This window comes from Microcebus murinus, chromosome 2 (assembly GCF_040939455.1).
Source record: "Microcebus murinus isolate Inina chromosome 2, M.murinus_Inina_mat1.0, whole genome shotgun sequence".
NCBI classification, from domain to species: Eukaryota; Metazoa; Chordata; class Mammalia; order Primates; family Cheirogaleidae; genus Microcebus; species Microcebus murinus.
In genome coordinates, this window is record NC_134105.1 from 68,050,129 (window position 1) to 68,064,209 (window position 14,081).

The following is a 14,081-nucleotide window of genomic DNA, read 5'->3' on the forward strand; positions in this document are numbered from 1 at the left end:
CAATATATGTTTGGAATTTTTATAAAAAAATTTCACATATGTTATCTCATTTGATTTTTATAATTAACTTGTGGGGAAAGAGGAATAACAGGAGAAATAATACTTATTGGATGCCTACTATGTACAAAGTACTTCATAACCAACTCCATTTGTGTATGTTCTTTTTACTATATAATTTTTAAGATGATGTCACTTTGACAAAACACCAAAACCACAAGAAACAAAAGAAAAAATAGATAAATTGGACTTCATCAAAATTAAAAACTTTAGTGCTTCAAAAGACACTATTAGGAAATTGGAAAGACAACCCACAGAATGGGAAAAAATATTTTCAAATCATATATTTCATAAAATACATGTATCCAGAATATATAAGGGAACACTTACAACTCAACAATAAAAAGACAACCCAATTACAATGTGAATAAAGGTTCTCAATAGATTTTTCCCCAAAAAAGATATACAAATGGCCAATAAGCACATAAGAAGATGCTCAATATCATTAGTTATCAGAGAAATGTAAATCAAAATAGCAATAAGAACTAGAATAGCCAAAACAATCTTATCAAAGAAGAACAAAGTTAGAGGACTCATACTTCCAAATTTCTAAACTTTCTACAAAGCTACAGTAATAGAGACAGATGTACTAGAATATGAGGTCAGACACATATATCAATGGAATAAACTTTAGAGTCCAGAAGTAAACCCATCCATCTTTGGTCAACTGATTTTCAACAAAGATGCCAAATAATTTAATGAAGAAAGAATAGTCTTCAACAAGTGCTAATGTGACAGATGTCTACATGCAAAAGATAAAGTTGGACTCCTACCTCACACCATATACAACAATTGTCTTAAAATGGAATAAAGACATAAATGTAAGAGCAAACATTAGAAAACTCTTAGAGGAAAACATAGGCATATAGCTTCATGACATTGGATTGGGGAGTGACTTCTTAGTTATTATACCAAAAGCACAAAGCAAACCAAAACCACTTTTGATGAAATACAACTCCATACCCACTAGGATGGCTATAATCAAAAAGACAAAAAATAACAAGTATTAGTGAACTTGTGGAAATGTTGATAAATTGGAATCCCCATGCATTGCAGATGGGATGTAAAAATGGTACAGTTGCTTTGGAAAACAGTCTGTCAGTTCCTCAAAAGAGTAAACACACAGTTAGCATATAACCCAGAAATTCCACTCCTAGATACGCCCAATAGAAATGGAAACATACTTGGGGCCGGGCGGGCGGCCTCGCGGTGCAGGACACCGTGTTTGCACGAGGATTGAAGAGGAAGTGTGCCGACCACGAGGAAGACATGGGGGGAGCCCTGTCGGGCTTTAAGGCTGTCCCCTCCTACAGCCTGCAGCGGCAGTCGCTCCTGGACGTGTCCGCGGTGAAGCTCCAGCGCTGCCACATGCTGGTGGAGCCCGACCTCTGCCGCTCAGTCCTCATAGCCAACAGGGTCGGGCAGATTCAGGAGGACATGAGCCAGGACGGGACGTGGCGGGGCCCGCCGCCCCAGCTGGTCACAGCGAAACGGGGCCACGCAGGCTTCCTGCCCCGGGCCAGCCTTGACGTGTCCACAGCCTGGCCCCTCGTCCCTTTTGTGTTCCAGCTGCAGCCACCTCAGAGGACTGCGAGCCGCAAGCTGCATCAACCTCGTTTAAATTTAGATAGGTGAATTTTAAAAATTAAGTTTTATATGTTTGGGGCAGTATTTTGCCTTAAGAGATTTTTTTTTAAACTTTTTATACTTTACCTCTTTAGATTTTTTCAGCTATTTTCTTAAAAGTATATTTTTCTATAAACATCCTCTGTTGCTACATTAGAAACTTTTATAGCAAAACAATTGCAGTTGGTATATTTCATTTTTTTAAGGTTTAAATAAGGGATTTTTTTTTTTTGCAATGAGCTTCACTACATTCTGAGTCACCAGTGTAAATGTATCATGTTTTTACTTTAAATTTATGTGACCCTCTTCATTATGTTGTGCTATAATTAAAGCTCGATTAAAATCGAGAACCATGTACAGCCACTACAAAAAAAAAAAAAAAAGAAATGAAAACATACTCTACACAAAACTTACACAGTTGATGGACTGATGAATGGAATATTCAGCAATAAAGAGGAGTGAAGTCCAGCTGCATGTTACATGAATGAAACTTGAAAACATTATGCAAAGTGAAAAAAGGCAGTCACAAATGACCACATATTATATGATTCCATTTATGAAATGTCCAGCATGGGAAAATCTGTAGAGACAGGACGTATATTAATGGTTGCCTAGGGCTGGTGGGAGGACTTGGGGGAAACTGCTAATGGGGTGTTTTGGGGAGGTGATGAAAATCTTCTAAAATTGATTGTGGTGATGGCCACACAACTCTGTGCTCTGTGAATATATTTAAAGCCATTGAACTATACTCTTTAACTGGGTGAATTTTGTTATATATGAGCTATATCTCAAAACAGTTATATGAAAAAAAGATTACATCAGTTTCCAAACTCAGTTCTCATATATGATGATATTAGTCCCAAGATGAGGGAGGTTATTAAAGAAAGCCATAAACAGTATCATTCTCAAAAATATAAAATGCAAAACTATCCCATTTCATTAAAGCTTAGTATCAAAGACATTAAAATATAGCCACGGTCACATTGCTAATGTGTAGCAGCATTAACAGTAGTTCTGAGGTTGTACCTCTTATTTATACTTAATAAAAAAAGATATAAACTTTTTTTTAGTACAGTATGTTTCTGGGATATTAGACCACAGAAACCTTCAACCCCCCAACCAACAGAGAAAAAGAAAGAAGAAAGTATTGAAATTCCTTTTGATGTACCATCTACTTTTTTACATCTAGATCTTTCCTGGAAACCTATCTCTAAGGTAAGTAACATGTAATTAATCCATCCTATTTGCATACAGATACTTTATAATTTCCATTCATAGACATACATACACACACACTCTAAAAGTAAAGCAACTCAGATTAACACAAGACTTTACAATTTATGTATTCATTCAACCAATAAATTTCTTGATTGAGAGTTATTTTGATGCCTGTCTAGATCAAACCAGAAATCAAAATTACTGTGAACTCAAGATTGATATTCATGGCCGGGCGTGGTGACTCACGCCTGTAATCCTAGCACTCTGGGAGGCCGAGGCGGGCGGATTGCTTGATGTCAGGAGTTCAAAATCAGCCTGAGCGAGACCCGTCTCTACTAAAAATAGAAAGAAATTAATTGACCAACTAAAAATACATATACAAAAAATTAGCTGGGCATGGTGGTGCATGCCTGTAGTCCCAGCTACTCGGGAGGCTGAGGGAGTAGGATCACTTGAGCCCAGGAGATTGAGGTTGCTGTGAGCTAGGCTGATGCCACGACATTCACTCTAGCCTGCACAACAAAGTGAGACTCTGTCTCAAAAAAAAAAAAAAGATTGATGTTCATGTATAAGCAAGCCATGACTTACATATGATTTGTGTAATAATTATTCAATTGCATATCAGTTGCTTGAAAATTAGTCAGAGCTAGGGTTAGCAGAGAAAAGCTATTTCCTGCTTTTTCCTCTCCTATTTCCTCTCCTATTATAGCCAGACTTCTACATATTTTGCATATTACTAGTGGGAATCAGTATTGCTGTAAAACCTATGACCAAAAAGAACTGAAAAGTAATTGAATGAGAAGTTATTTGTATTTATCTTGAATGACAGAACTTGAAGAAAAGCAATTTTAATTTGAGAAAAATATGGCTACGTATGTGTGGAAAGTATGAGTGGATGTCTGATGTTGATTGCTCTCTTTCTTTAGAATGTCTAATTTTAATCCAAACTTAATGCTTTTCTTTTACTGTGTAAGTATCACAAGAATTACGTTATTAAGTATTTGCTCCCAGTGGAAGAGAGAACATGGAGGAATGAGAATATTTCCAAAGTAACTGGGAAAGAATTGGAAGGAGAGGATTAGAAATATCTGGGGTAGAATTTACTGAGCTGTGAATAATTCAAACAAATCAACAAAAGCTCACCTAAGAATAATTGCATAGCATGTGAACAAACATCCTAAGGGAGAAAGGGGAGACAGAAGCTGTGAGGGAAAAACATAAAGTGTGACAGTTTCTCATTCCGGCCGCCAGGGTGTGGTGCTGCCCAGGGCAGCTTCTGGAACCCCCGGGCATGTGCGTCCCTGAGAGGACTCAGAGATGGCCAGGTGTATGTAAGGTCCCTGTGCAGCCCCCTGGAGTTTTGTTTAACTGAAAGATTTAGGGAGCAGGGGAATGAGTTCTTATTTTATATTAAAACTAACAAATATATATTACAGAATAGAATGCAAGACATTTTCAGGAAAAAAATGACACATGAGAATTTGGGATTTGGAAATGTGCCCCTAGACAAGCTCCCTTCTGTGGCAAGGTTTTAGAAACATGGTTTAGGTGCTTTCCGTGTGGAAAAGCAACTAGAAATTTGAAGGAGACAAGGGAAGGAAGAAGAGGGAGGTGAGTTTCCTTCAATCTGGGAGCCATAGAGAAAGGCAGGAATAGATTATTCAAGGAAGGATTCCTTGAGAATATGTGGAAATAATCTTTATTATATGTTCTCCCAAAAGTTAAGGCTGTCTAAGGGTGAAACAAGTTTAGATCACTGCCCAACCAAAGTAAGCCTGAGGGAAGACCATCTTCTTTATAAAACACAAGGTAATTGCATCTGCTTATTAAAAAGGCATTTAGTAGTTTGAATGTTAGTGACTGGTTATGTCTAAAGTGAAGGTGAGTTACTTTCTAGTATGTGCTTTAACTCCTGGTCCACCATCCTCCTGGCTCAGCCTCCCACAGTGCTGGGATTATAGGTGTGGACCACCATATCTGGGCCATGTTTACTTTAAAAGCATGTGTATCGGCCGGGTGCGGTGGCTCACGCCTGTAATCCTAGCACTCTGGGAGGCTGAGGCAGGTGGATTGCTCAAGGTCAGGAGTTCGAAACCAGCCTGAGCAAGATTGAGACCCCCGTCTCTACTATAAATAGAAAGAAATTAATTGGCCAACTAATGTATATAGAAAAAATTAGCCGGGCATGGTGGCGCATGCCTGTAGTCCCAGCTACTCGGGAGGCTGAGGCAGTAGGATTGCTTGAGCCAGGAGTTTGAGGTTGCTGTGAGCTAGGCTGATGCCATGGCACTCACTCTAGCCTGGGCAATGAAGCGAGACTCTGTCTCAAAAAAAAAAAAAAAAAAAAAAAGCATGTGTATCTCATGTGGCTGGATGGAATGTTCCATAAATGTCTATTAGGTCAAATTGGCTGATAGTATTATTTAAATCTTCTGTATACTTCCTGGTTTTCAGTCTCCTTGTACTATCAATTGTTGAGGGAGCAGCCTTGAATTCTTTGACTGTAAATGTGGATTTGTGTATTTCTCCTTACAGTTCTATCAGTTTTTGTTTTACGTATTTTGAAGCTCTATTAGTGAATACATAAATCCTAAGATTGTTGTGTCCTCTTGATGAATTGGTAATATCCTTTATTTGAAATCTACTTTGTCTAATATTACTATAGCCAATTGACCAGACCAAATTACTTTACCTCTCTGTCACTTACTTTTTTTTTAACTGTTTGCAAATAGAGTGAGGAAGATAAGGGGACTGTATAATAAAAGTAATTACCTCGTAGGGTTTATCAAAGATAAAATGAGTTAATATACGTGAAGCTATCAGAACAGTGCATAGTCAACTCACAATAAATGTTAACTGCCACATGTGAGACCTTGGGCAAATTACTTAATCTCTCTGAGCCTCAATTTAATCATTCTCAAAGAGGATTAATGCATAACTGCCTTGGAAGTTACTGTGCTGCTTGAATGAAACGGTTCATATAAAGCACACGGTGTAGTGCCTGGCATGTGGTAAGCATCCAATGAATGTCAGCTGCTATGATTATCACTATCTCCAGTGATGGAAAATACAGAATCTATGAGGATGACTTTGAATTTACGAAATATCCAAAGTTATTCCCATCAAGTCCAAGTAAATGTAATTGATAACATTTTTTCTCTGGCCTCATCCTCTTTGACTCTACCACGTTAAACAATATCAACTCATCCCCTTTCCTTGGAGTTCACACCTTTCTTAGCATTTGTGATTTTCCTATCCTGCTACTTCCTCAGTTTCTCCTGCTCGGTCTCCCTTCCTGGCTCCATTTCACTGTGCTGCCCTCTAGTCATGAACATAACTCCAACTTGAACTTTGGCTGTATGCTTTCCTCATTGGTGACACACTTTCTCTTTGGTAACACAGTCCACCCACATGGCTCCAACTTCTGTCCCTGCTGAGAGTTCTCCCCTGACTCTCTTGCTGTCTCCTGGGTTTGGACCAAATCCACCCCCTCAATGTGTCCAGAATAGAACTGATAACTCGAGTTATCCTGGGCTCTGTCCTCAGGCCCCCACTTCCACTTTCTCGCTAAGGTTCATTACATCTTCTTCTCTCGCCTTCGCCCCTTTTTTTTCATTACCAGTTGTGACCCTGGAAGTCAGGATCTTACCTCTGTTTGTTGGACCAGAGAACTCTATACCTTTTGATCTTGCACCTCATCAATAGGCATTTTTGAGTACAAATTCCCAATGTATATATTGATTTATAAATTATATACATGTTCTACTCTACCAATATATTTGTGTACATTATTTAAAAAGGGAAAAACAGACATTGAAATGAGTGAAGAATTAGAAATAAATATTTTAATGATTTAATTTTATTATTAAATGGATACAAAATGCCTTTTTGCTCTTCCTAAATGTATTATAAATAATATATTTTAATAAGAACGATGTAATTGAATGTGCCTAGTTTTTTGTGGGTTTTTTTTGGAATGTAGATTTACATTTTGTAATACAGCTATTTAAAAGTCTAGTTCCATGTTTGACTTATTTTGATACTTGTTTTTAATGTTTCACTTAGTGGGAGAAGAGACCTCTCAAAAAATGTAGATCCCAAATGAAGTGTTGGTTGACTGTACAAACTAAATCATAATAATCATTTTTCACTTTTGTCCAGAATTATACTAAAATTTTTTTTTAATGCAATATATATTTTTTAGTATAGCTGGTTTTCTTCTCCTGTTTTTGTTTGTCTGTTTGTTGGCTGATTTTTATATTTGTTTGTTTTCCTGTGAGTAATATAACCCGAAGGACATACTGAGAAGGTGTGATGAAAGGAGAATTTTATGAACATATATTTCTCTACCATCTTTCCCAGAATTTAATATCACATGTTTCAAAAACTAATAAGTGACCTGGGAAAATGCTCAAGACATATCTTTAACAGAACAGAAAATCAGGATACAAAGCTAAAATATGATTCAATATTTAAAAATATCTATTTATATATATTTGGCTGGTCATGGTGGCTCACGCCTATAATCCTAGCACTCTGGGAGGCTGAGGCGTGAGGATTGCTTGAGGTCAGGAGTTCAAGACCAGCCTGAGCAAGAGTGAGACTCCGTTTCTACTAAAAATAGAAAAAAATTAGCCAGTCAACTAAAAATAGAAACAAAATATTAGGCAGGCATGGTGGCTTGTGCCTGTAGTCCCAGCTACTTGGGAGACTGAGGTAGGAGGTATCACTTGAGCCCAGGAGTTTGAGGTTGCTGTGAGCCAGGCTGATGCCACGGCACTTACTCTAGCCCAGGCAACAAAGTGAGACACTGTTTCAAAAAAAAAAAATCTATTTATACATATCCACAGAAAAGTCACTAGAGGAGAAATATATCAATATTTTAATCATGGTTATATTTGGGAGACATGATAATGGATGACTTTTATTCTTTTACTCATGCTTTTCTCTATTTTCCAAAGCTTTAATAAGTAACATTAATTTTAGATCATATAAAGACTTTTGCTTTAAAACAAGGTGAAATCAAATACTTTTAAAAAGAAACAGGTTCCCCATGATGTTTTCATTTCAGCCCTAGGATTAGCTATACTCTTACATTGCACATATAGCTAAAGCTATCATATAGTAGTACAGTCACTGATGTTTTGGTTTGAGAAAGTTTCTATTGCTAAATTAGAAGTTTAAAAATGCTTGGACTTATGCCCACCACATTGGGAAGGGAATGGGACAAGATGCGTGTGGTAAGGGACAAAAAATATAAACTGTCTATATTTTTAAAAATCTTTCACTATAAATATGTGCTTGTTCATCCATACTCCTCTGACAGACAGAACGTTAGCACAGAGCAAAGCACTGAAAGCAGGAGAAATGAACCCATACTATAATCTGGAAAGTGGGATGGCCAATCCTCTCAAGTCAATAGATGACTTCTGCACAAAGTTCTTTGTGGGAACAGAGGTAAATTGGAATTATCTGCTTTTAAAATTAATATTTAATTATGCAAATATATTAACATCTATCATATTATACGTGTTTGTTGTATGAAGGCTTATAATATTTATATCATTTTTAATTTTAATATGATTATTTGCATTTAAAATTTTTAACCCTTGTACTTCATAGATCCACGTTTAATATGTTTCTGAACAAATGTGGAAAGTATCTATAAAATTAGGTACCCTTTTTACTAGTAGTTTATGATCAGTCTAAAATATTCATCAAATATCTTTACCATATGGAAGAAATCATGCTATTACAGATTTACTAAGGAAATATATTCTTTTGTTAAGCTAGCACAATCTAGTAGGAAAGAGTGAAAAACTCATTCAATTCAAAAGATAAATAACACTGGGATATAACAATGATAATGGCTGCCATTTTTCAGCACCTACTATAATAATAACCAAAGCAACCTCACATTTATTAGACGTTTTCTATGTATCAGGGTATGTGCCAGGTTATTTTCCAAATTGTATCCCATTTAATCCCAATAATCCTGTAAGGTTGATATTATTATTCTCATTTTAGAAATAAAGAAATGAGGTTCAGAACTTTAGCTAGTCATACAGAGCAGAGATGATTTTCATTCATGTCTTTTGTTCCCTGAAATAAAGGGTATTTCTCCCAGGCCAAGCCACCTTAGCTCAGTTGTACCAGAACACAATTTGCATTCACAATTTGGTATTAAGAGAATATTAATCAGTTCCACAAGCTCTGGAGAGCATACTGCCTGCCAGGCACAGTGCTGGGATCAGAGGTGAGCAGCACAGTCCCTCTGTACTCAAGGCACTCACAGCCTAGCCAGGGAGCAGAGACATTGACAGCAATATGTAAAAACCCCAACACCTTGGCCTGGCGCGGTGGCTCACGCCTGTAATCCTAGCACTCTGGGAGGCCGAGGCGGGCGGATCGCTCGAGGTCAGGAGTTCGAAACCAGCCTGAGCAACAGCGAGACCCCATCTCTACTGCAAATAGAAAGAAATTAATTGGCCAACTAATACATATATAGAAAAAATTAGCTGGGCATGGTAGCACATGCCTGTAGTCCCAGCTACTTGGGAGGCTGAGGCAGAAGGATTGCTTGAGCCCAGGAGTTTGAGGTTGCTGTGAGCTAGGCTGACGCCACGGCACTCACAACAAAGTGAGACTCTGTCTCAAAAAAAAAAAAAATAATAACCCCAACACCAGTCCAGAGGCCACTTCTATGAAGAAGGAAGAGTTGGGGAAGCCGACCCATGAGCTGGCTGGACGTTGGAAAGAAAGAACCTGAAAGAACGCAGTGAGAGTACAATTCCAAGCAGGAATAACAGTCTAAACAATATTTCAGAGTTATGAAAGTCCAGGATTTTCTTGGAGGCAGTGAAATAGTTTGGTGCAAGAGGGAAATCTCTGCTTAAAATGCTAGTTGGAGTCCAGTATGGAAGGGCCTTTTCTGCTGCATTAGGTGATCTGAATTTCATTTGGCAAGCAATGGGACACTACTAAATACATGGCTTATAACTTGAGTTTCACAACAAAGTTTTCTAAAAATTTTTTTAAATTGTGGTAAAATATACATAACATGAAGTGTAACACCATAACCATTTAAATATACAATTTGGTAGTATTAAATACAGTCACAATAGTGTGCAGCCACCACCACCATCCATCTCCAGAGCTTGTCATCATCCCAAACTGGAACTCTGTACCCACTAAACCATACCTCCCTACTCCCTTCTTCCCCCAGCCCCTGGCAACCACCCTTCTACTTTCTGTCTCCATGAATTTGACTATTCTAAGTACTTCATGGAAGTGGAATCATACAATATTTGTTTTTTCATGCATCAAAGTTTTTAAAACAGAGGAATGACACCATCAGATCAGCTGTAGAAAGATAAATGACTGCAAGATCTTAAAACAGAAATCTTGCAGTCATTTATCTTTCTACAGCTGATCTGATGGTGTCATTCCTCTGTTTTACACCCTCTGCTTAAACTATTCAGTGGCAACTCAGTGCAACATGATTAAAATCCAAACTCCTCACACCATGGCCTAGAAGATTCTGCATAACTTGGCCCCTGCCTATCTCTCCATCCCCATCTGCACCAACCTCTTTCTCACTCAGTCGGGCTGCTCTGCATTTTCTCAAGTTTCTTTCACACTTTCCTGCCTTTGAAGCCCCTGCCCTGCTTGGAATTCCTTCACTCATCATTCAACAGATACTGAGCATTTTGTATGTACCAGGCATTGCTCATGGCCCTGGGAAAATAACAGTGAACAAAGCAGACAAAACTCCCTGCCCTCGTGGGGCTGATATTCCAGTGGAAAGTTCTTCTACGGACTTCTGACAAAGCCTTTCCATCCACTCTGGGGAGAGCTTATGGGAGGCCTCTCTGAGATCTCATTGGCTGGATGGGCAGAGGGGAGGGAGTAGAGCCTTGTGGGGCAGAGGGGCCAGGCCAGCCCAGAAATGAAGAGGGCCTGAGTACTGGGGCCAGGCATGTCAACACAGGGGTGCAGGAAGTGGAATTAGGTACCTGGTGGATGATATAATATAATGGGCACTGAACACGTATTTATTAAATTGGTTCAAGCAACTCCTCTTTGACTTAGTTTGACTTCAGTGTTCCATGTACCAGCTATGAGACTTAGGAGACATTAATCACTCTTACAGGACCTTGGTGAGGGTTGAGGAGTGCATACATAGCGCTCCTAACAAATCTGGCAAGCACTGAGTGCTCAGTAAATGGTGGCTCTGAGGGTGACGTGTCACACGGCAGCAGGCTAGCTAAACATGCACCCGTCTGTCTGTTCCCTTAGACTGTGAGTACTGTGAGTGGAAGGAGGGCTTGTCCTCAGACTCGGAATTTCCAACATCAAATGCAATCTTTGTTTGTTATATGAATTAACGTGGCTAAATAAAAGCACAGATCAGGGAATGAATGGGCCCTGTCACCAATGAGCTCATCCTTCTCTTTGCACAAACCAAATGTTTTTCGGCTCCTCTCCCTTGCCTTCACATCCCAATTCATCCCTTCCTCCAAGTCCTCTTAACTCCTCTTTTTATACAAGCTTCTCTCTGTGTTTTCCTGTATCACTCAGTGAAGAACACTGTCCCGACCCGCGGGACCTTCTGTTACTCGCGGGGGTCAAGGGGGACCTTGCCTGAAAGAGATGGGCGAGAGAAAGGAACGAGACCAAGCAAATGGTTGTCAAGGTCTGCTTTACTTAGATTCTTAGTAGGTTTTATAAGCATACAGAAACAAAGAAGTAGAAACAAAAAAATAGAGTGGGGCGATGATGAGGCTTGGGTCTGGGTTAATCAGCCCCAATCAGCGTCTTATCGGTATCCTGTTTTTGACTGCTTACTCAACTCCAACCTGGCAGGTGGTCGGGAACAATTGCAGTCAGCACTCCCTGGAGCATCCCGTGGTCAGCACATCATGGAATGCATTCTTCTCGGAGCTATAGCTGGAATTTTCCAGGGCGAAGTCTGTGCGTAGGATGAGTCACAGGGGAGTTGAGGGTCTTTGAGGGTCCTTGCCTCTAACATCTCCCCCTCTCTTTATTAATATGAGGGAGGTTTATATAAGTTGGTGGAGAGCCTGTCTTAGGCTACACGATGTGCTTCCGCGGCCAGCACCCCAAATATAAGATCTGGCGATTAATGTGAAGGTGAGGCCTCTGTCTTAGGCTATGTAGGTGGCATCCTGCTCCGGCACTTCTGATTATGAAGTGTGCCCCCGGGCATGGACCTACAATATTCCCGTCATGGAGTTACCTCACTGCTGGCGGGGTGTGCCTCTGGTACACAGCATCGCGATAATCCCGTCATGGGCGTCTCCACAGCCTTTGGAACCAACTGCGTTCCATGTCTGAGGCAAGGTCTGAGAAATGTAGACCCTCAGTGGGTGTATTGGGAGACTCTCCACGGAGGTCTTCTCTGGAGCCTCTTTGTTCTAGCCATTGGTAAAACACGGAGACCGATTTTTGTGTGGCTGCGTCTACCTGTGACTTGACAAAATTAGTTAGTTTTTTGAAAGCCTAAGGCCCAAAGGTGAGGAGCAACAGAAAGCCTACAAGCGGCCCTAAGACACTGGGAAGCAATGTGGATAGCCAGGGGGATGTAGAAAACCAATTTTGATACCATGCCTCATTTTGTTCTCTCCGTTTTTTTTCTATCTTCTAGGCTCTGTCTAACTCTCTCAATGCTATCTTCTACCAGGCCTGTTTTGTCTGCATAAAAGCAACATTCCTCTTTAAGTGCTGCGCACAAACTTCCCTCTTGGAGGAACACTAAGTCTAGGCCTCTTCTATTTTGCAACACTACCTCAGAAAGCGAAGCGAGGGATTCTTTGAGATATTTTAGGCCCTGCTGTAGCTCTCGGAGATCGTTATCGATGGCAGCAGAAAGCTGCAGGTATTGCTGGTTGGAGGTGACTAGAGAGGCTATGCCTGTTCCAGCCCCTGTGGCACCAAGGCCTAGAACAACTGCGAGTGTTATGGCCTTGATGGGCTCCCTTTTTTCCTGGGGCATTGTAGTGCCGCGCTCCCAAAATTTGAGCAATTCGTCAGCAGGATGTACAGTGAGTCTGGGGAAAAGCATGACTAACACACAATATTCTCTATGCTCAAGAAACGTTGCAGTGACTACATACGGGGTAAGACCGGAAGAACAAGCAAAATAAGAGGTGTTAGATGCCTGAATATACTGAAAGGTGGAGTCGACAGTAATTGACTGATTACATATTTTTTCTAAGGGTGTGGGGGGAAGCATTCTTGGGCTAAGAAGGCAAAGGCCTAGGCCTGTGACTTGGCTGAGTGTCAGGCCATCATGGGTCTCCAGGCCCCATCTGAGTTTGCTGGTGTCGTTAGCAAATAATAGTTTACCAAATGTAGCGACACCCTCATAGAAGGGAGGCCGGGGGGAGTAGCATACCCAACACTCCTGATATTTTGAATTGTTGGCCTCTCGGATGGTCCTGACAGAGGCGTTGACTAAGGTGAGAATTAGTTCTGCAGAGGAGGGGGGCCCCTCGGGCAGGATAGGTTGGTATAGGGAGGTGCTAAACGGAAAAGGGGACACAGCTGGGGAGGAGGGTAGGCCCCTGGAGGGACCGTGAAGTCGAGGTGGGTGTAGGTCGTGGTTAGGACCTATTGCGACCGTAGGACCTCTGGGGAGGCTTTTAATTAATTTGATTTTAAATGTGAGACCAGTGTCTTTTCCAGATATGTAAAGTCTAAGCCCCCATTCAAATCCCCTGGACTGATCCCAAGAAGCCTTTTTTCCAGCTTCGGTGAATGAAATTAACAGGGGGTTGCACCATTGGTTGTTACACTGAGGATCAGTGGGTGGTTGCGGGGCGTAAGGGGACGAAGGAGCTTGACGGGGAAACTGCTTTTTGACGGTGATATAATCCCAGGAAGAGGAGGGATTCCAGTAGGCATCACCGGTGGTCTCACAGCCCCAGGAAGCACAAAAGAAGTCAGGGGCGTAACCACATTGGTAGTTGTTGGTAGGAGGTCAATGGGCCCCCGGGCAAACATAAAAGTCTTTATATCTTGTTGTAGAGCGTCCAGCTCTCGAGGAGCAAAGGCCTGGGGAGGAGTCAGTCGTTGGAGGGGCTGGCTGAGGGGCGAAAAGTGCGGGAAGGCCCCACGCAGGGTCTTTAGCCCCAAGAGCTAATACGCATAGGTCAATT

The 14,081-nt window shown here is 40.7% G+C and overlaps 1 protein-coding gene across 1 annotated transcript in view; it reads left to right on the forward strand.

Annotated features, from left to right (window-relative positions):
* DNAI3 (dynein axonemal intermediate chain 3) overlaps positions 1–14,081 on the forward strand; it is a 69,131-nt gene that overhangs the window by 33,227 nt on the left and 21,823 nt on the right. Inside the window, exons 15-17 of the mRNA XM_012747610.2 lie at positions 2,754–2,898; positions 4,623–4,710; positions 8,228–8,358. Of these exons, the coding sequence (XP_012603064.1) occupies positions 2,754–2,898; positions 4,623–4,710; positions 8,228–8,358 (364 nt within the window). The remainder of the gene's footprint in view (positions 1–2,753; positions 2,899–4,622; positions 4,711–8,227; positions 8,359–14,081) is intronic.